At 34.0% G+C, this 20,568-nt stretch overlaps 4 protein-coding genes across 4 annotated transcripts in view; all 4 read right to left on the bottom strand.

Annotated features, from left to right (window-relative positions):
• The window catches only part of LOC136271564 (uncharacterized), a 3,512-nt gene extending 117 nt beyond the window's left edge, over positions 1-3,395 (bottom strand). The window contains exons 1-12 of the mRNA XM_066071841.1: positions 3,179-3,395; positions 2,985-3,088; positions 2,719-2,856; positions 2,433-2,609; positions 2,227-2,339; positions 1,814-1,934; positions 1,411-1,582; positions 1,190-1,293; positions 902-1,039; positions 464-640; positions 172-284; positions 1-31 (exon numbers count right to left, since the gene is read on the bottom strand). The exon at positions 1-31 is cut by the window's left edge and continues 117 nt beyond it. Coding sequence (XP_065927913.1) covers positions 1-31; positions 172-284; positions 464-640; positions 902-1,039; positions 1,190-1,293; positions 1,411-1,582; positions 1,814-1,934; positions 2,227-2,339; positions 2,433-2,609; positions 2,719-2,856; positions 2,985-3,075 — 1,375 coding nt within the window. The 5' untranslated portion in view covers positions 3,076-3,088; positions 3,179-3,395. The remainder of the gene's footprint in view (positions 32-171; positions 285-463; positions 641-901; positions 1,040-1,189; positions 1,294-1,410; positions 1,583-1,813; positions 1,935-2,226; positions 2,340-2,432; positions 2,610-2,718; positions 2,857-2,984; positions 3,089-3,178) is intronic.
• Positions 3,396-4,149: 754 nt separating this feature from the next.
• On the bottom strand, positions 4,150-6,037 carry LOC136271566 (uncharacterized). Its single transcript, XM_066071848.1, has 6 exons — positions 5,834-6,037; positions 5,629-5,732; positions 5,153-5,290; positions 4,888-5,064; positions 4,663-4,775; positions 4,150-4,290 (listed from the first exon to the last, which is right to left on the bottom strand). Exons 1-6 carry the CDS (start codon positions 5,962-5,964, stop codon positions 4,150-4,152), a joined length of 804 nt encoding a protein of 267 aa, XP_065927920.1. The 5' UTR covers positions 5,965-6,037.
• A 480-nt stretch (positions 6,038-6,517) lies between these two features.
• Positions 6,518-11,053, bottom strand: LOC136271572 (uncharacterized). The gene is made up of 7 exons (XM_066071856.1): positions 10,733-11,053; positions 8,145-8,322; positions 7,931-8,034; positions 7,661-7,798; positions 7,285-7,461; positions 6,821-6,930; positions 6,518-6,646 (listed from the first exon to the last, which is right to left on the bottom strand). Exons 1-7 carry the CDS (start codon positions 10,782-10,784, stop codon positions 6,518-6,520), a joined length of 888 nt encoding a protein of 295 aa, XP_065927928.1. The 5' UTR covers positions 10,785-11,053.
• A 6,854-nt stretch (positions 11,054-17,907) lies between these two features.
• Positions 17,908-20,389, bottom strand: LOC136271576 (uncharacterized). Its single transcript, XM_066071862.1, has 8 exons — positions 20,263-20,389; positions 19,843-20,026; positions 19,539-19,642; positions 19,301-19,441; positions 19,012-19,188; positions 18,767-18,879; positions 18,070-18,190; positions 17,908-17,933 (listed from the first exon to the last, which is right to left on the bottom strand). The coding sequence occupies exons 2-8, from the start codon at positions 19,971-19,973 to the stop codon at positions 17,908-17,910; spliced, it is 813 nt and encodes a 270-aa protein (XP_065927934.1). The 5' UTR covers positions 19,974-20,026; positions 20,263-20,389.
• Between the last annotated feature and the right edge of the window lie 179 nt (positions 20,390-20,568).

A 20,568-nucleotide genomic window follows, 5' to 3' on the forward strand; every position in this document is an offset into this window, starting at 1 on the left:
GGTATACAGAGTTTCCAGATTCAGATACAGCCTAAAAAGCAGAAACATTAAAAACACTCTTATTTTTCTGAACTGAATTTCAGACAGTTAAAGTTTAGAAAACATTGAACTTCTACGCAATAAACCAAACATGTAGATATCTTGATATTTTGATTTTGTTATTATTCTTACATAGCAGGTAAATCTGTAATAATTGGTGTTATCCACAGCTCCTGGGTTAAGTACTGTTGTGTAAAAGTTCGTACCATCAGTAGCACTGTGTATGCAATCAACCTGTCCTTCATCTACAAGGTACACACACGATATTAATTATCTACATGTACCTTCGTAATTTACTATTGTGTTATGCACTATTATCTGTCAATAATCCATATCTTGATTTGCAATGTTGCAATGTTGAACATTTTTTTTAAAATTATTGTTCAATTTTCTTGAATTCTTAATTTAAAAAATTGAATCCTACTGGAGAATGCTTGCACTGTCGAACACTTGGTGTAGTCAAAAGTCATCGTGGTCCAGCTTGGACAGACCGACAGACCAGAGTTGCTGCTACAGGTAGTGGTAGATCCGTCATTGTGGGTATACGTAAACGTTCCCAGCAACGGGATGGGACACCACTGTTTCACGGAATTTTCATACCCTACAAAGAATTATTCACAAATTATGGAGTTAAATATATTGTTTGATTATTACCGTATGCATAATTATGCTAAAACAAGACATTTTATAACGTAGTCTAACTTTGGAGGAAATTTATTTCATTTTCTCAGGAAAACAATGAACAAATACATGTACACCGAGTGTCAATGAAGACTGTACTCTTTTATAGAAAAAATATGTCACCTATTTGACACGAGATCTATATATCAATGGTAAAAAGCTTTTATAATTAAATGCTAACCCTTTCTAACAATGACGTGGTATTCCTCTATTCCAGGAGCAGAAGTAGGCGTACAGTAGTCAGAAGTATTCCACGTCATCACTGAGGAATTGTGGGTCTCCACGTACACACGTACGTTGTTAGCATTGGAGTCAGTGTCTGTGTCAAACGGTATTAATTTTAAAACTTTACTTTTTTATGAAATAATAAAAATATTTTATACAAAAAGTTGACACTGTTAATAACAAATACGAACCAAAAAAGGAAAATATATTTTTTCTCAAAACAGTTCTTTTTAATTTTTTTTACCTGCTTTTACGTAATACTGATATGAATATGACGTCAGTTTTTTCACATCCACGCATATCAGTGCATTTTTGTATCCACTACTTGTGTCCAGAAAATTGTCTCCCCTGGAGAAGGCAAAGTTTCAAGTTCAACAAAGCTATGTTACAATACTTCAACAATAAATAAACAACATTAAAAGGCATTAATAAAACAAATGTAACCTTAAATAAATTATTATTTACTTGAATAAATACAGCCCGTCTCTGTTATCCTGGCATGTCCATGAAGAAATTTGGTCATCGTACGCTGTCAAATCCCATCCGATCACAGAAGAATTTTCAAAAGTCAAGTTACCTGTACCACTGTCAAACCAATCGGATACAAAATCGGTCGGTAGAGAGCAAGAGGTCCCATCTTAAGTATTTGATAAAAACGAAAAACAAAAGTTTACATATATTTTCCTTTTAAAAATATTAGAAAAAATAAACTTCAAATTACATGTGGCAAAACAATCCAAAAACGAATGATTGATGTATACTTACAACATGTTGCTAAAATTGAAAAAGAAACCGAATTAATGTGGTGATGAGTTATAGTATGCACGGTTAAAATCTGATACACATTCAAACAGCTGAAAATGTTTACTTTGCTTGGTTAAGGTAAGAGTCCCGCTGCCATCCGTCTGTTTGACTGTTGGTACCTGATCTTTGTTACACCCGCTTGCACTATCACTCATATGTAGTTGATTGCCGAATTCGCTGAAGGACTACAAAAAAAAAATCAATTATTTACAAAGTCAATTGAATTTGTTACCTTGTTCTTACATTTGATATATGAACATATTGTACTTTAAATGTTGAACAAGGTGTGTAAAAAAAATGCAAAAATATCAATAGCGTTTTGCAGTTAATAATGGTCGTTTTATGTATATTTCTTTTCGTTGATTCTTAAGAAGGATTAAAAGGGTACTGGTGAAGACCATAAGAGAGACTGGTTCGGTCTGAAAATGATTGTCGGACTCTGGACGGGTCTTGAATTGAGAATCAAATAAATCTTACATAGCAAGTAAATCTCTTGGTGGCCACATTGTCTACGGATCCTGGGTTGATGACAGTAGTGTAGTAAATGGAGCCTTTCTTCACGGTGTCAATACAGTTTACAACACCTTCACCTAGAATGGAGAGGTTATTTATTGTCATTTATTTTCACTTTTAGATCAGTAAAGAAAAACTGTTTTTAGCAATGACATATTCTTAAAACATACTTGAGAAAGCTTGAACTGTGGAGCATTTGGTGTAGTCAAATGTCATCGTTGTCCACGCATCACATACGCTTAGAAGAGAACTTGCTGCACACGTGACAGTACTCCCATCGTTATGTGAATAGGTAAATGTTCCAAGCATTGGAATGGGACACCACTGTTTGACTTCATCTTCTTTTCCTAAGAGTTTATTAAAAGATTGTTAACGAAAATCGTCGTATTCATATTCGTTAATTAAACACTAAAAGAAATGTGCATATTATGCTTTATAAAAAGAGTATGTTTTAACCTTGCGTAACGATGACGTTATACTCTTCTAAACCTGGTTCGGCATTTGGGGAGCAGTAGGTTTCAGTGTCCCAGGTGGTGACCGTGGGGTCATATGGTTCTATACGGACTCTGTCATTGTTAGCGGCTACATCCATGTCTATAAATGCAAGAAACGTATTTATACACAATTGACAGTTGTTACCATATTGATTAAATTCTTTCTACATAAGAAAATTATTTTATTTAGACAAGATAATGTGTGTTTTTGTTTTCTGTTTCATTCACCTTCTCGGATATAGTATCTATAAGAGTTTGGAGTCAGCTTTTTCCATTTTATGCAACGGAAGACATTGTATTTCGTCCCTGACACGTCCATCAAATCATCAGCTCTGAAAATAAATTCAAAATTTAAAACTCCCAACAGAAGACAACTGGAAACAAATGAATCGTTCCAAGTCATTCGAATATCACCGACTTACTTAAACAGGAGGTAGTTTTGGGTTGTGTTGTCGTTATGACAAGTCCAGCTAGACACGGAGTTGTTGTACGCTGATATTGACCAACCGTTAGTGATCCTTTTTGTTGCAGAATCAAATGTTATGCTATCTTTTTCAGTATCTAACCACGCCCCATTCCAGTCCGAGGGCAATGTGCAAGACCCGTCTACATGTAGACAACATGAATAGATCAATGACAAAAAGAAACACACGAAAATGTGAGTAGTGATAACATTTATTTACCAATTAAAAAAATCAGGTTTTTGGTAAAAATTGGTTAAATATTATCAATTATAGATAATTTTAAAGTCCTTTTATAATTTTTAAGATAGCTATTTATAGATACTTAGTAGCTTCATTCGTATATTGGAAACAAGTTCAAACGTGCAGAAACAATAGCATCCCCCCAAAAGCAAGAAGCAAAAGCAACAACACAGGACATAAATAAATAACACAAAAACAGCAACATTTTAATTGTTAACACTGATAAAGGATACGGTTCATTCGCTACAGCAGCATGTTTCACGATTCCTATTGCATAAACCGTCCATTTCTTTTTTCAATGTAATAATATTTTCATTTAGGAAGTAAAATTATGTTTTATCATTGGGATAAATATCTAATGTAAATTTGTCTACTTACGACAAGACTCTGAAAGAAACGTACAGGTAAATTTAGATATCATAATACGAAACGTTTTTTATTCGTTCTGAACCAAAATACTTACCATTTCATCCTATCACTGGTCAAAAAGGACTTTTTATTATGATACATACTGTACGACTGTAAATGAAGCATCTATGGTGTCTAAGACATTACAAATTTGTTAAATAAATTATATCATTAAAAATTTTCAAAAATTACGTTATTGAATTGCTACCATGCAGTCGTTTATAAATTGGATTTTATAAAAATACATTTACTTTACCAGATAGCAAATAAGATTCAATGACCTATTTGTTTTCATTCATACCGTATGAGGTCAGGGTCAGAGTTCCACTTCCGTCCGTTTGCTTGACTGTGGCAACCTGCCCCGCCTGGCAACTTCCGGCGCTGTCGCTCATTTGGATTGTAGAGCCACTCGAGGAGAGAGCCTAAAGTGGGACATTTCTATTTGTGTGCCTTTGTCGAGATATATTCTTATATGTTTATCAGAAAATAGCATGACGTATGGTGTAGTAAGAGAATGGTTTAAAAAGATATAGCACTTATTGAATTTTTCTTTTAGAAAAATCGTATATTTTGTTACACACGATACTAATAAACTGATATTTTCCATATTTTATTCAAAGAAAAGTGAATGTTGAAAAAAAAACTTCATATCTGAAAATTATCTCTGAGGATTACTGTAGATTTTCCAGGATTACAACAAAATTTTATTAAACATTTATAACAAAATTATTTTTATCCGAAAATCGTTTTTTCAAGGAAGAAATTGAAGAATACTTAAGTTTAAGTCAACATACATAACAGGTGAATCGGCGATACTGAGTGCCATCCACTAATCCGGGGTTTAACACTGTGACGTAATATGTAGAACCGACAGTAACCGTATTTACACAGTGAACAATCCCCTCTTCTGTCAATAGAGAGGAAAGCATATCGATGGTCTATACATTAAGAATGAAATGTTAAAACCAATATTTTGTCACAGAATTATGTAATTCTTTATTGCTCTGTATATAACGTACGAGAAAAGGCTTGCGTTGTGCTGCACAGGCTGTAGTTGAATGCCATTGTTGTCCAATCGGGACACACTCTGAGGTCAGAGGAAGAAGAGCACGTGGCGGTTAGTCCGTCGTGGTGTTGGTAAGTAAACTTCCCAAGCAATGGGACAGGGCACCATTGTTTTACTTCATTTGTATAGCCTTAAACAAATAAACGGCAATAACAACCATGAAGTGACCATGTATTTCCCAAATTGCCTACATTTAGCATGTTGAAGTCACATCTGACCTGCTTTGACCAGTACATGGTACTCCTCCTGTCCTGGACCACTAGTGGGATTACAATAGGTAGCAGGGTCCCAGCTGTTGACCGATGGGTCGTGTAATTCTACCTTAACCCGCTGATTACCCGCATTTGTCTCCACATCTGAAACATGTTATAACCACCGTTATAAGGTTACTCTTAATATATACAATTTCCTATGAGGCATCTTCGCCTAGGCAAAACATTATCCTGCTTACAAAAAAGGTTATTTTCTTCGGCAGATTTACATATAAACAAGTAAATATAAACATAAAAAGTTGCATCTAGTTATTTGTTGATTATGTATATGAAATTCAAGTACTTTCAGATTTCATTTTTCCCGACAAATTAAAGTTTTTTAAATCCATACCGCTAACATCTAATGACTGTCATGATTTGAAAAAAAATTTCATTTGTCAAAATAGATTTCAAAATATTGCAATGTAATTGACTCCACTTACCATTAAGAACATAATATATGTAGGAATAATTGGTAAGGCGTGTGTACTTTATACACCGAAATACGTTGTACTTGATAGAGTTAATTTCGACTATTTTGTCAGACCTGAAAATTAATGAATGCAAATTATTTAAAAATCAGTATTGTCCCGTAGAACGTCACTAACACATTTTATTTTATAAAATCAAGAATTTATTTTCTATTACTTGAAAAGCATAGTGTCTGTATCATTTATTTGATTCTGGCACGTCCAAGTCTCCATTTGTGTCCCGTGTACTTGAAATGTCCACCCCGATGTGACCCTGTGCATATGTTTGTCCAATGTTATGTTTCCCATTCCACTGTCGTACCAAACACCGTCCCACGTCGAGGGGAAATAACACAAACCATCTGTAGATTGGTCACAAAAACTTTTTTTTAAAACCTTCACAGTGTTTGAAAAAGAACAACGATATATTATTTGAAAATTAAATGCAAAGTCACTGAGCACTGAGCTATAAAAGTATTGTCATGGCCTTAATGTTAACCCGTTGACGTATAAATTGTAAAAACTCGAGTGTGTGCTCTATATATATTGAAAATTAATGTTTCTTTTTTCTTCTATTTTATTCATGCCCCATTTCAGACACATTAAATAAAAAAGCATACTCACGACAGGAATCTGAAACGCAAAACGATAAGATTTAAAATCAATAAAATCTTTGTATTTTTTTAGGATAAATTATTCAACTGTATTTCAAAGACCCGTTTATTGAATATTTAGATGGAAGTTGATGATTAAAAAGAGTTCACTATAGTCATGGCTTTAACAATTTACAGGAACCAGAAAATTTAAGCGAGCTGCAATATCCTCGATCAATGTCTCGAACGTGATGACTGGAGAAAATTCTTTATTTACGTGTTCTGTTGAGTGTTAATACACCGCTCCCATCCGTTGCGTTGACGGTAGAAGTCTGTCCTGCTTCACAAATACCAGGACTGTCGCTCACATAGAAACCAGAGCTTGTTTCAGATATCACCTAGTGATGAAAAATAAGTATAATATACTGTTAAAATCTACACGAGTGTTTTAATTACATTCAGAAAAAGAAATCAGTTTTCTAAAAAATTTCAAGCGTACAGGTTCAGTATTTAAGTTTTTCTTTGGTATAGAAAACATGACTCAAAATATCATGGTATAATGGATGACTTACATAACAAGTAAACCTTTGATAAACTGTATTCACCACTCCAGGGTTGTACAGGGCCGTGTAGTAATTGTCCCCTTCAGTAATTGTGTTCACACAATACACACTTCCTTCCTCTGTCAAATTTACAGAAACAGGTCATTTGCACGTAATTGTTCTAAAGGAAAGTATTATTCTTAACCTCGCGGTCATTTCGAATGTTAGTAAACAATTTAGATAAACATGATATTTAAACTTGCATTTATCAAATAAGCTATTATTCTATCAATTTCAGATAATTTTTGGGAAAAGCATAGTCATATACTATCGTAAACCTTTATAAAAATACAACTAAGTTTTTTTTAAATCCTTACATATAGAAATCTATGTTTTTAATCCAAAAAAGTTTCGTCTCATATAATGACTGAACAGCATAATGAACCAAGATCGATTGCGATCTTATTAGACTGCGCATTGTTCAAAGAACGTACGAGAAAAAGCTTGCGTTTTGGAGCACTTGGTATAGTCAAACTGTATGGTGGTCCAGCTAGGACAGGCCGTCATCTGTGAATCTGAGGCACAGCTCTCAGTAGTCCCGTCATTGTGTACGTAATTAAATGTCCCCAGCAACGGGACAGGACACCATTGCTTCGCCAGAGATTCTGAACCTTAAATCAATACCAATCCCGTTATATGACAAAGACCACCAAAGATCGACGCAAAACAGCGTCTCGGTTACATAAAATACATACATAGAAAAGGTATAAACGGAAGAAAGCATGCAAATAACCAGCAAATAGGATTCATTGAGTATAACTGATGGGTGATTATATGATCCTCCCCCCTCTCCTCTTATTTCAGTGATACCTTTCTTGATTAACATATGATATTCCTCGGGTCCCGGTGCTGATGTTGGGTTGCAGTAAGATGCCGTGCTCCATGACGTCACAGCTGAGTCAACTGCTTCAACTTTTACCCGGGCATTGTTTGCGTTTACTTCGATATCTTCGTATAAAAAGTAAGAATAAGAAAACTTTTTTGAAATAGTGTTACGTTTGTTCTCATTTAAATAAAAATTACATAATTATTCTTTACTGACATTCATTAAACAATATGAAGAACCCAGTATGGTCATACCTGATCGTGCGTAGTAAAAGAAAGAATTGTTCGTTATCTTTATCCATTTAACACACCGGAAAACGTTTTGGGGCATACCAAAAAAGTCAACTGTTTGATCTCCCCTAAACAAAGCAAGAATCGACATTATACTTTCAAATTTTATTTCTTTTGTTTCACGTAAACAAATGGCATAAATGAAGTAAAAAACTTCGCCCTAAAACGGCAAACTTACAGAAAGAGTAAGTAGTTGTTTGTCGTATCCTCTGAAACACAAGTCCATGAGGTTATTACAGAAGCAAATGACGTCACTTGCCATCCTGCCAATTTTGACGTGCCAGGAAATGTCAGCTGACCATAGAAACTGTCATACCAATCACCGGTCCACAAAGGTGGCAATGTACACGAACCATCTGTTATAAATATAAAATACTATACCTAATGTTCAAATAAAAAACATATAATTAGATGAGGATGGAAGATCGGTTTCTTTATTCATAACAAAGAATTCCTGACAAGTTATTATGTTATAATTCAGGGTACAAAGGTCTGTAGGTGTGAGTGGCGTTTTGCGTTGCATGAACAAATGGATACGATGCAATGTACATTACCCATCTATGATAAGTATAAAATACGTGTTTTTTAAAGCTCAAATGAATAACATATGAGGATCTAAGGATGAAAGCCTGTAATGCATGAAATCTTTATTCACAACAAAGAATACCTGATTAGTTATTATGGATACATACAAGTAAGTTTACGTAGATATGGGTCGGAGGTTTTTTATGCGTTTCATGGGCAAATGGATACTTAAAAAAAAAAATTTCACCTCACTTTTTAATTTTTTTTCATTAATCAAATTTTACAAAGTGTTTATCTTTTTATTTAGCAAATGTTATCAAAAAGGTTTTTTTTCCTGAATAAATTCATGGAGTGAAATTTAAAAACTAGAATTTAAGAGCAAGGTATGTGTATCTCTCAACAATTTGGAAATCATAGACATGGTGACAACAAACTAGGCAAAATAAGAAAAAATTGTATTTCCTACTTCAATACCTCACCATAGATTTTATTACAAAGCAGCTTTAAAGTGACAATGGCCGCTTACAGTAACGAAAATAACACAACACAACGCACAGCGAACGATATTTAATTTTGAGGTATCTTAATGATTGGTACCAGTCGTCTGCTAAAAAATTACCTGGTTAATTTTAAATGTTGATATACTGTAATTAAAAATGCATACACTGTACCTTCCCTTTTCAATGAATTACACGTAAGCACACAAAACCGGTATTTGTAAAACATATAAAAATATAGAAAACCTTCACGAGTACATATATTTTTTACTGTAATTTTGTGAAAGGGCAGTACTTTTCTTCATTACATTTTGATTTAAGCTGATTCACAATAAATATGATTTTCAAAAAAATCTTTTACACCAAAAATCGGAGCTCTCTCGGGACTTTCACCATGTTATAAATGATGGAAAAAAAATGATGGAGCTTTGACAGAGAAGAAAATACTAGCCAAAGCTAAAGGCTGCGTCAAATTGATATTGCAGTTGAAAACAAGGTTCTTTTATCTTTTAGACCCGATTGAAAAATGCACGAATCTATGTCACTTTGCCATCTTTTCAACAGGTTTAATTCAGTAGCGTGAAGTCATTGGCAAACATATTTTATTCCCGATTTTATTTCGATTTACTGTTGTCAAGACTAAAGGCGGGGAGCAGTCGAACGAAACGAGCTCTCTTAGACTAAGCAATTAGATGTTACCAGTTCAGATTCAGTACAAGGGAAACCTTCCCTTTTAAATTTCAATATTATATTATAATTTTTTTCTTTTTTAAATAATTGTTAATATCAATACCGTCGCCAATGTGTTCATACTTGTCTTTTTGTTCAGTGTATTCAATATGTCACATGATTACAAAATCAGTCGCAGCGTTTTTCAGACCATTTTCAAGGAGCCATAGAAATAGAGAAAAATGGGAAAACCTTAGCATCATATTGCAGCCTGTGTGCCTTTTGTAGAGGAATTAAAGAATATCTGATCAAAGTACAAAAGATCGGCCCCACTTCATAAATCTTTTGAAGTTTAAATCAATCATTATAGTCATTAAATCTTCAATTCTTCATGAGTATAAAAGAAAATGAAATGAAATTATACTGCGGGTATATTTTTTGTCATTCTTTAGTTTTTTTTAAAATCAATTATTCCCAAAACATGCTGAAACATATCATTCCTATGAAATCAATTTTGGTTTGATTTAGCAAATTTGAATTTCAATTAACCATTTGTTATGTGCTTGAAAAATCACTATCCACCAAACTCAAACATGACTTTGTTCTTAACAATAAAATACTTGTACCATGTACAACAAATAATCTCAAGGGCTATAGGAATGTGTATCGCAATGACTTGGTCAGAGGATCGCCTTAATCCCGATAATCCGGGATTACCTCACCCAGAATAACAAAATAACCATCGGTATTTAACTTTTGTTATGTTGTGTCTGAAAGTGGAGAGAATGGTCAAACACGTGGTTTTATAATTGTGGGTCTCTGTATTTTTAATTTAACTAAAATCATATACAACCGTGATTTTTATGAATAAGCAAAAGAGCAAATATCTTTGATTATAGAATGTAATCAATATGCGGTTATAAATTTGAACAAAATAAACCAATTCAAAAGAAACCCGTAACGCATATTAAATCTCATTCCCTTCATTTCTATCGAATTCGTATTTTGTTATTTTATTGAGATTCCGGAAAAGTTAAAATAATCCATTTTGATAAATGAAAAAAAATTAATTTACCTGCTTTTGGTGATAAAATCCAACAAAGAGTGAGAAAAACTAAACCATGCATTTGTGTGGATGTATATCTCCCAAACTTACATCATGATATCAAATCAGCATTTAATATTTTGTTACAATACGCAAGCACATAGCTGTAATCTGGAGCTAAAACAGATTATAGGTTTTAAATCGCAATATGGATTAAACAAGCAGTCACACAGTCGTCTGTGTTTACTCTGCCTCTTAGCATTCGAAAGCGAAGATTCATAATTCAATTCCACTCAGCCGGGTATCTCCCCAGTGCGCATGCCTCAGCATCGATGTTATTGGAATTGATTGGGGCTTTCCTTTTAAAATTAATAAACAATATACCACCGAGTGAATTCCACCGCGGTTGCTATATTGAGTGTTAATGGTGATCACACTCCTTAGAACGGAGTCAATCACTTTTATAAACGATTTTAAGTAACTAACACCTTTGCACTTATTTACTTCGTCCTGAGACAGATATGTCGATAAATGGTTAAGTAAATTAATTAATCCACGCGGGGATTAAAAGATAATGTGTTTTTAGCTAGATGTGTGGTTGCCTAATAATATAAGGATTGAATTTAAAAAAAAAAAATTATACAAATAAAAAGGCGAGGTATCACTTAGCGATTTTCTACAGGCATTGAAAAACGTGCATGCATGTGGTCTCCAAGATAAACAAGAAGTAGCAAGCCTAATTTTTCGCAAGTCAGCATCGAATGATCAAAATTAACAATATAATGTGAACGTTAAGCAAAATTCGCGTTTTACAATTATAAATGTAGAAGATCGTTACCGCGAATACAATTACAGTAACAATCAAATTACTGAAGTACTGTCGGGAGTTAATTTTATTGATTATTATCAATTTTAAAATCATCGATATGTTATTTTGCCTGGCAAGTAGTTTCTAATCTGTACTTGAAATACGCACATTTTTATAATATGAATTCGCGAACTTTTCCGACAAGAATTTCGAGAAAACCCCATATGAATCATGTTGTGTAATATTTAAAGATAGAATTAATTCCATCAAACTGTGTACCAGTAATCGAAATGTTTCTAAAAATTGTACACGTCTGGAACCAAGCAATATTGAACTCTAGCCTCGTTCAACCAGAAGCTCGGCTGTCTCCGTTAATCTCCAACTACCACGAGAGACTCTCTGCTTGTCGGAGATTTACGGAGACAGCCGAGCGTCTGGTTGAAACTCTATCGTAGGAATACATGCAACAACAAAACAATAAAATTGTTCGTACTATATAAAATCTGACTATTTCAAGGTATTTATAAATACATTTCTTTTGAAAAACAATGATACAGCATACAGTTCACCGAATTTTTCTATCATTTTCAAGATCTACGTCTTGTCAGCGGTGATGATTTGTGCTTAGGTCCAAACACTGTTTCACTTTCGGTTTGCCAGAGTAACTGCATAGGAGAGTTGATTAAAATCAACTCCCAAAAACCACTCTGTCGCAATATTATGTGTACAATGGGCCTTGAAAATGTTATCAATATACTTGAATGGAACATATTTGGTTGTATAAAACATATAAAAAAAACGATCAGAAACAAGTTTGTTCAGCTTACGAGTTCTTCTCTTTACTTCTAACAATACTTATAACTGCAGAATCTTCACGCAATGACATTTTAAAATTATTCAATTTTGTAGTTGTCATTTATGAATGTATTTAACAATATTCTATACGACTAAAACAAACATCACTGAAAAATGAATTTAAAAACTCATTATCAATAAGATGCTCGTTTTCATTCGGTAGTAGAGGGTGGATTGGGTTAAAATCTCTCAAAAATAAAATCTACATGATGTGATTTTTTGAAATTTAAGTAATGTTGCCGGTGTAAAGAAGAATAATGACCCCCGTAAATTAATGACCGGGGGTCAATTTTCGACGTAGAAAAATGACCCTCCAGCTGTAGAATAACTGGACTTTTTTGAAGAACATTTTTCTTCATGTTAAGCGTAGAAAAATGACCCCTATCGTAAACAAGAATAGATTTGGGTTACCCCATACAAAAAATATCTGACTTTTGAAATTACTTAAATTTTCTCTTTGCTCAGGTGCTCAAGTTAAAAACACCGAACTTGTTACGAAATTGCTGTATATAGATTTTCATATCTGTAGCAAACACACATTGACACAAATTGATTGTAAACAGTTAGGATTTTTCTCTCTTCGACATATGGCGGGAAAATGACCCTGCACTTTTTTTGCAAAGTTAGACCTAACCATTAGGCACATAGCATAATAGAGGGTTCAGCCCCCCACTTTTTCTCGCAGCAAACATAATGAAATTTACCTTGAAAATATATTGAAATGTTGAGAAGTTGTAGTTATAGGTATACTAGCCCCCCCCCCCCCCCCCCCCCCCCCCGGATTAGGAATTTCATGATTTGGGAAAAAAAATTTAGTAGGTAAGAAATTTTATTGTAACTATAGGTATACTCCCCCCCCCCCTCCTCCCCCCCTCCCAACGGATTAAGATTTTCATGATTTTGGGAATTAGGTTTTGTCAAGATTTCTGAGGATTAGTCCAGCCCACAATTTGCTTCCGACGCCACTGAATTATACTGTCTTCATAATATTTTATATATTAACTTAATCATTTAAATATTTGATTAACAAAATTATACAAAGCTTGCTGAATGACATTTTATCGCGACTTTAAAATTTCATCTGTAACAAATAACCCGTGGCTACCTGAGTGCGATCAAAAATCTGTGTAGGTGTTGCATAACTATTTCGTAATTAAACAAGAGGCCCATGGGCCACATTGCTCACCTGAGCAACAATAGGCATGATACAATTAGCTTAATGAAGTGGCCCAATTAGTCAAAACGTTTGCATATAAGTTAAAAAAAATAAAATAGCATTTCAGTTTTTTGTGAACTTAAAAGGTTTCCCTTTGTTAAATTTGATCCCCAATATGGCCCCAGCTAGCTGCAGGTCTGTAGCTCTCGGTCTGAAAAAAATTCCGATGGACTAATTTTTTCAGACCGGGAGCTACAGACCTGCAGCTAGGCCACCCTACTCCTCAAGTTTTTGATTTTAACGAATTTGAATCTACAGTATCTAAGGTTGCTTTCACTAACCTTACAGCTTTTCTAGGCAAATGGTTTTTAAAGACTTTTCTCTTTATATTCCAATGTAAAAATTTGCCCCCCCCCCTGTTGTGACCTCATCCTACTCCCGAGGATCATGATTTGAACAAACTTGAATCTACCCAGTCCCTACCTGAGGATGCTTCAACACGATTTTTGACTTTCAAATTTTGACATAGCATTGTAAACTTCTATATTTATCAGTATAAACATTGAAAATGGAAAAATAAAATTTGAAAATTTTAAGTCAAATCGTGTCCAAGTCCCTTTAAGGAGTGAGATGTACATGTAACTCGTCAGGATGAGAACTACACCCTCGGCTGGTACAATATTTCAGTATCTTGTTATAACGGAAGGATTTTTATTTTCTAAAATATACGCCTTCTTTCATTTTAAGTTTATTGAATATGAATTATAATTTCTGTTACTCTCTGTTTACTAAAGTATACAAATACTATATTGTGGAGACAATTATTTTTCACAAATAACAAGAAATAAAACTGAAAATTTTTAATTTTTATGGGTGTCACTCTTCTACAGGGGTCATGTTTCTACATGTACATGTAACGTGTGCTCATTTTTATGAAAATGACACTCAGTCTCATTCTTCAGGAGTTTTTATTCAGCGTAAACTTGAGCGAGTGTAACGAATAGAGATGTCCTATGAACCCACCATATGAAGTTAAAGAACTTTTTCATTACAATTTACAATACAGATAAAATAAAAGATATGTTCATGAAAGTTGGGGAGTATTTTAGTAGAAAGTCGAGTGGCATTCCACCAGGCTAACAACAACTTCACGTGAAACTAGACGGGAAAAACTTTTTACGCTTTAAATTACATAAACCTTTAAATCAATACTATACATGTATGCAGTTATTGCAATTCAGAATAATTCACCGTTATGCAAAAGAATATTTCAAAAACACATTAAAAATAACATCCTTGAGCGGATGTCATAACAAGCAGATACAATTTAATAAGGAAGAATATGAACAATGAATATTTCATATTTTCCTTAATATAATAACATGATTATGATGAGTTTAAAAAGAGGGAAATATGTTGTTTTAACATTTCTTAACATTGTATGAAGTTAACATCAAAACATCACGTAGATTTTAAAATTTTCCTTGTAAACAAATTTCATATATTTACATTTTCCAGTGTCTATGCCTGTGATAACACTACGTATCGATTTTGTACTATAAAACTCATAAAGACAAATTGAGGCGCCAGCGGGGTTTGCCTATTCATATTTAAACTTTTAATCGTACGATGGTTTAAAATTATATAAATATAAATAATAAGGAATCATTCTTTGAATATTATGAGGTGATAATTTCGGTCGGGGCTTTATTGGATTTGATAACGCCCCGACGGCGACCGAAATTATCACCTCATAATACTCAAAGAATGATTCCTTATTTATTCCTTATATATTTGATCTCTCTAAGAAAATACATGACCGTTGGGTTGGAATTGCTTTACATGTAAAGTTACTTAAAGCTATCGTGTCATGCTATCATATGACGCTCATCAATTATGAGTGCAACTCTCCTTGCAAGAAAGGTTCAATTGCTTATGGTTTGATGGTTTTTGTTCAGTTTTTGCGTGATGGCCTAATGAATTACAATAACATTACCAGAACGTATTAAGGTGGCAGGGGACAGTTTTTTTGATACAATTCATTGTAGCCAAGGGATGCATGTCTTCGGAACTCTGTAACTAGAATTTCCTCAGTTCCCATTCAGCACAAATACCTTTAATTCTAAATTACTAAAATTACTAATCAAAACCTGTAAAATTCTCTACATACTGGTTTTTATGAGATTTTGACCCTTTCATATTTTGCTAATTTTTCATGATTTTTCAGCTTTTTAGACCTCCCCCTGCTAATTCCCTGCAGAGGGTTGACCTCCCGTACCGCGTGCATGTTGCACTATCACATGTCAGAAACTTACCGGTGTATAGTTTACAATGTCCCATCCACCTACTTTTCGTGTTATTTTACCTCCCTTCTGTAACTTGCAATTTCACTGTGTAAAGTCAGCACAACAGTCATAGCCGCAGGTTTCGCATTTTACTTCTGATTCTCATGTACCTAACATAAGGGGCCTACATATTGCATATCAATTTCAACAAGAGACACCCCTCTAACTAATGATAATCATTAAAAATCATTTCATGAATTTTAGCAACACTCATAAGCCTTCAAGTACAGCAACTCTCAATTTTACAAAAATATTGAGGGTACTTTATTCGAAACTGTCCCTTGCTACCTAAACCAACAAGCACAATCGCAACTTCTCGGGCCTTTCCGGCAGGCTCGGAAAAACACCTCGAATGTATTACCTAGGCGTCCATGACAACCCCCCTTTTTATAGAACTTGATATAAATACAACACATTTCATGATCTGTTGAGATGTGAGCTATACTTCATTAAAGTAAACGATATACACTAAAATATAACACAGAAGCGACATACAAGACTGTCTAGCCGATAATTATTTTAATGGGAAGCGACTCCATTTTGTATAAAATTCTAACATCCGGTGATGTTAATACATTCGAGGTGTTTTTCCGAGCCTGCCGGAAAGGCCCGAGAATTTGCGATTGCAGCAAGCAAGGATAGTTTGCTCGCTTAGAGGAACTGTTCACGTTGGTTTAAAATGAAAATAGTAACGTGAGCATTTTAATCATGTTTCAATAAATTGTTTACATAAATGTGTTAGATAAACCCTAGACCTCTAACAAAACAGAGACCAATGTCGGTTTTGAGTTATTTTATGTAAATTTTTCATGTAAGTGAAACAAATAAAGGTATTTTAGAGCTCAAGATATAATAGATAGATCATTTGAGTAATAATTCCTAACATTTGAGTATACTTTAAATAATTTTGGTTTAATAATCAATTCTTGGTGTTGCACGTGTATATTCAGCACATAGAAAATGCAATTATAATATAGAGTATATTCTGTCATCGCAAATAAACAGACTTTTTATATATAGTGACTTGTATCTTGAAATAATTTCAATGTGTTTTCATTTGTAATTTATTGACATCTACCAAGTATTATTCCCTCTAGCTCTATAGAACCAGCCAGACTAAAATCTACACGCACCGTTTATCGATTGGTCGACATCTACTGCGGCTGAAACTTAGAAGTAATTGACAGGTCTGAATTCGACAGGCCCTGTTTATCGATTGGTCGAAGCCTACAGCGACCTACGAAAGATGTCAGACTCAGGCTCACAGGAGACGATTTGGCTGTTTCTTTTAGCTAACGTACTTATGTACGTTAACAGTAATTTAGTGAATTTTACTTACTTTTCACAATCAATTTATTAATCAACTAAAAGAAATATGCTATTTTAAACAATAAAATGCTTTCTTTGTTGATTTATTCGGGATATGAAAGTAGCGATCATTGCAAAAAAAAAAATTACTTAATCCGCTTACGCAGGTTATATGTTTTTACTGCAATGTCGATAGCTTGATATCTCGTATGAATCAACAAAAGAGCGTTTTATTGTGTAATTAATGAGATTCATGTTACTCATTGTGATGAAAATTATATTTCGGTACATTTTGTCAGTATCTTACGGTGGCTGCTATAAGATCCTATAGCACCTATCGTAGTATATCGTTTATATATATATATATATATATATATATATATATATATATATATATATATATATATATATATATATATATATATATCACTGTAACATAAAAGTAACTTTCTATTCAGAGAGAGAGAGAGAGAGAGAGAGAGAGAGAGGAGGGAGAGAATAATGAATTAAATAAGTAAATGGACATGCATTATCGACTTTCTGAGTAATATATTATATCGAGGAGGATAGTACTGAAGCCAAACAAGGCGATTATTATTATTAATATATTATTGATATCAATACATTCCAAATGTATTTCTTCAGAAATGATTAGAAAATCTCAGATTAATCCATTAATGCCATTCCCATAACGGAGCGTGCATCCAGGGAAACTTAATTTGTTGCTACTGAGTTAAGTCGAATACTTACAGCAAGAATCTGAAAATGAAAAGATAACACAAATGAATGATATCATTTACAATTACCTTTAAATACATGTGTGTTTATAGTTTGTTTTTAAGTAAATTTATCTTTGTATATGGACCTCATAAATTGACTGAGGATCTTGTAGTACCTTGCATTGTCAGTATAAGGATTCCACTTCCGTCTGCTTGTTTTGTGCCACTGTTCTGGTTTGATTGACAGCTACCAGCACTGTCACTCACCGTCAAAGTACCGCCCACTTCTGTTATTGCCTTTAAACAACAGAAACACAGCAACTACAAACTCTGTGCATGATAAACAACACTAAATACAAAAATTCAGATATATCTTTAATACAAGTGAAAAGCTGTGAAAGTAACAGCAAACTTGGTTTTCTTTTATAGGAACAGTAATCTATAATCCACTTGTCAGCCCTTGTTTTCATAAATAATCAAAAATTAAAATCCTAGCAATATGCACACCTCTGATACAAGTACCATTGCGCTGCAAAACAACAACTTCCTATCTTAAAAACTGTAGGAGGAGTTATCCGTACAACAGGGGTACCCTTTTGGCAGCCGCCCGCCGCCCAACATTTTTACTATTTCAATAACCGGATTTTTCCTTTGTAAAACCCGGTTAAAAAGTTGAGAAAGATTTGTAAAATTTAAAACTGAAATATTTTTGGTGGTTAAATTTATACGGGTTATAAAAAGTAGCGATCGTAGTGGAGATAAGGAGGATTTTCCTACTGTGTTCGCTGTCTTCATACCAGCATGAACCATGATAACAAATGCCTTTTGTTTTTTTGAAATTGAATCTTAATATAGATAAAACCAGTAAATTACTAGACAAGAAAATCTGTGGAAGCTGCTATCGTCCACCAGTCCCGGGTTGAACACTGATGTATAGTAAGTATCTCCTTGGACAACGGTGTGCACGCACTGAACCACTCCTTCTTCTGCAAAATAAACCAAAAATAATTTCTGTAAAACCTTTTGGATCTCTTTGTATTTAGAACTCTTTTAATTTGATTTCTGAATAAATAATCTCTTAATTTCATCTCGGAATGAAAGAAAAATAAATAGCCTACTGGAGAATGCTTGGATGGTAGGACAAAGGGAATAGTTGAAGCGGAGGGTGACCCAGTCTGGGCAAACGGAAAGATGCGAGTCTGTACCACAACTGACACCCAGCCCACTGTCATGTGTGTAGTTAAAATTCGCTCTCAATGGAATAGGACACCACTGTTTTACGTCAGCAATATAACCTAAAGTAATTTCAAACAAATAACGCAAATTATTCATGGAGTACCTTGATTAAAATTTGATTTTGTTATTGCTTGATTAGTAACTATGGCATATGTCAAACAATTCAAGCACCTTGTTTGACCAGCACGTGGTATTCCTTGTCTTCTGGCGGCGATGTCGGAGAGCAGAGAGACTCCACGTCCCATCCGGTGACGTCAGGGGAATACTCCGTCATCTGAAGTCTCAGAACCGGATCGCTATCAGCCATTAAATCTACATTAAGAAATATGTAATCATTCATTATTCTGTTCCTTGTTTTCGAAGAAGACTTTATTTGTAGACTGTCAGTTTTAGTTGTTTGGACTCTTACCATTCATAACATAATACGAGTAAGAATAGTTGGTCAGCTGGGTCATTTTGATACACCGGAAGACATTGTATAGTTTGCTGTTAACAACGACGAAGTCATCAGCTCTGTAGTAAAAATTATAAAACAAAATCATTGATCACTCTAGATACTCGCAATAAGTCATTGTCAATCATTCAATAAAAAAATGTACCAGATGAAATCATAAAACACTTAAGACTACAAACCGACTCAAACATCGTTTGTACAGGACTGTTTAAATTTACTTTCATTGATATATTTTATATTTCAAAATTACAAAACACACCTGAAAAGCATTGTCCCCAGCGTGGCGTTCTGTGACTGGCATGTCCAGGAACTCAGCATGGTGCCATTGACGTTTGCACGCCAACCTGACGTCACAGAATGAATGGTATAGCTCAGTGTGATGTCTCCCATTCCACTGTCATACCAAGAGCCGGTCCAAGTCAGAGGAAAGGTACAAAACCCATCTTAGAGGTTAAAAAATAGCAACAGAAAGTTTAGTATCAAAGACGATGTTTACGTACATTAACCTATTATTACATTATTTCATTTTCAAAAGTATAACAACAAGTTTACATTATTATAATTAAAAATGAAAACAATTTTTTAAGGAAAAGGACAAAATTGGCGTGTCTTCATTTGTACATGTATACGCATTTGAAGCTGGTGAGATAAAAATCTAAATACATGTAGCAAAACTTACCTATATTGTTTGCACAACTCCGAACATACCTTCGTTTCTTTTGAATATCTGTACATCAGTTTAGAAACACTCGTGCTCCAAAGAAAAACTGCAGTGGTGGTGTAAAAGAAGAGACTCATTGGCCACATCGCTCACCAAAAAAATCCAATTCAGATGATCTGGCGCTAATTATCTTTAATATATAACTACAGTACAATGTAGCCATTGTATAACTGTATTGGATATGCCATCGTGCGGTTTGTTTTGGCATGATTTAAAACAATGATATTGATTTATCGTGTCCAATGTGCAAATTGTTTATTACAT

This window comes from Magallana gigas, chromosome 2 (genome assembly GCF_963853765.1).
Source record: "Magallana gigas chromosome 2, xbMagGiga1.1, whole genome shotgun sequence".
NCBI classification, from domain to species: domain Eukaryota; kingdom Metazoa; phylum Mollusca; class Bivalvia; order Ostreida; family Ostreidae; genus Magallana; species Magallana gigas.

What these genes read in the sequence shown, in the direction of transcription:
- LOC136271566 (XM_066071848.1), bottom strand. Translation starts at nt 5,964, where the DNA reads ATGGGAAACATAACATTGGACAAACATATGCACAGGGTCACATCGGGG. An exon ending in CATATATTATGTTCTTAATG is followed by an intron (nt 5,291 to 5,628) that starts GTAAGTGGAGTC and finishes AACATGTTTCAG; the next exon opens with ATGTGGAGACAAATGCGGGT. An exon ending in CACAACGCAAGCCTTTTCTC is followed by an intron (nt 4,776 to 4,887) that starts GTACGTTATATA and finishes CTCTATTGACAG; the next exon opens with AAGAGGGGATTGTTCACTGT.
- LOC136271572 (XM_066071856.1), bottom strand. Translation starts at nt 10,784, where the DNA reads ATGCATGGTTTAGTTTTTCTCACTCTTTGTTGGATTTTATCACCAAAA. An exon ending in TCATATGTTAATCAAGAAAG is followed by an intron (nt 7,462 to 7,660) that starts GTATCACTGAAA and finishes TATTGATTTAAG; the next exon opens with GTTCAGAATCTCTGGCGAAG. An exon ending in CAAAACGCAAGCTTTTTCTC is followed by an intron (nt 6,931 to 7,284) that starts GTACGTTCTTTG and finishes TAAATTTGACAG; the next exon opens with AGGAAGGAAGTGTGTATTGT.
- LOC136271576 (XM_066071862.1), bottom strand. Translation starts at nt 19,973, where the DNA reads ATGGGAGACATCACACTGAGCTATACCATTCATTCTGTGACGTCAGGT. An exon ending in CCACGTGCTGGTCAAACAAG is followed by an intron (nt 19,189 to 19,300) that starts GTGCTTGAATTG and finishes AAATTACTTTAG; the next exon opens with GTTATATTGCTGACGTAAAA. An exon ending in TACCATCCAAGCATTCTCCA is followed by an intron (nt 18,880 to 19,011) that starts GTAGGCTATTTA and finishes TTTATTTTGCAG; the next exon opens with AAGAAGGAGTGGTTCAGTGC.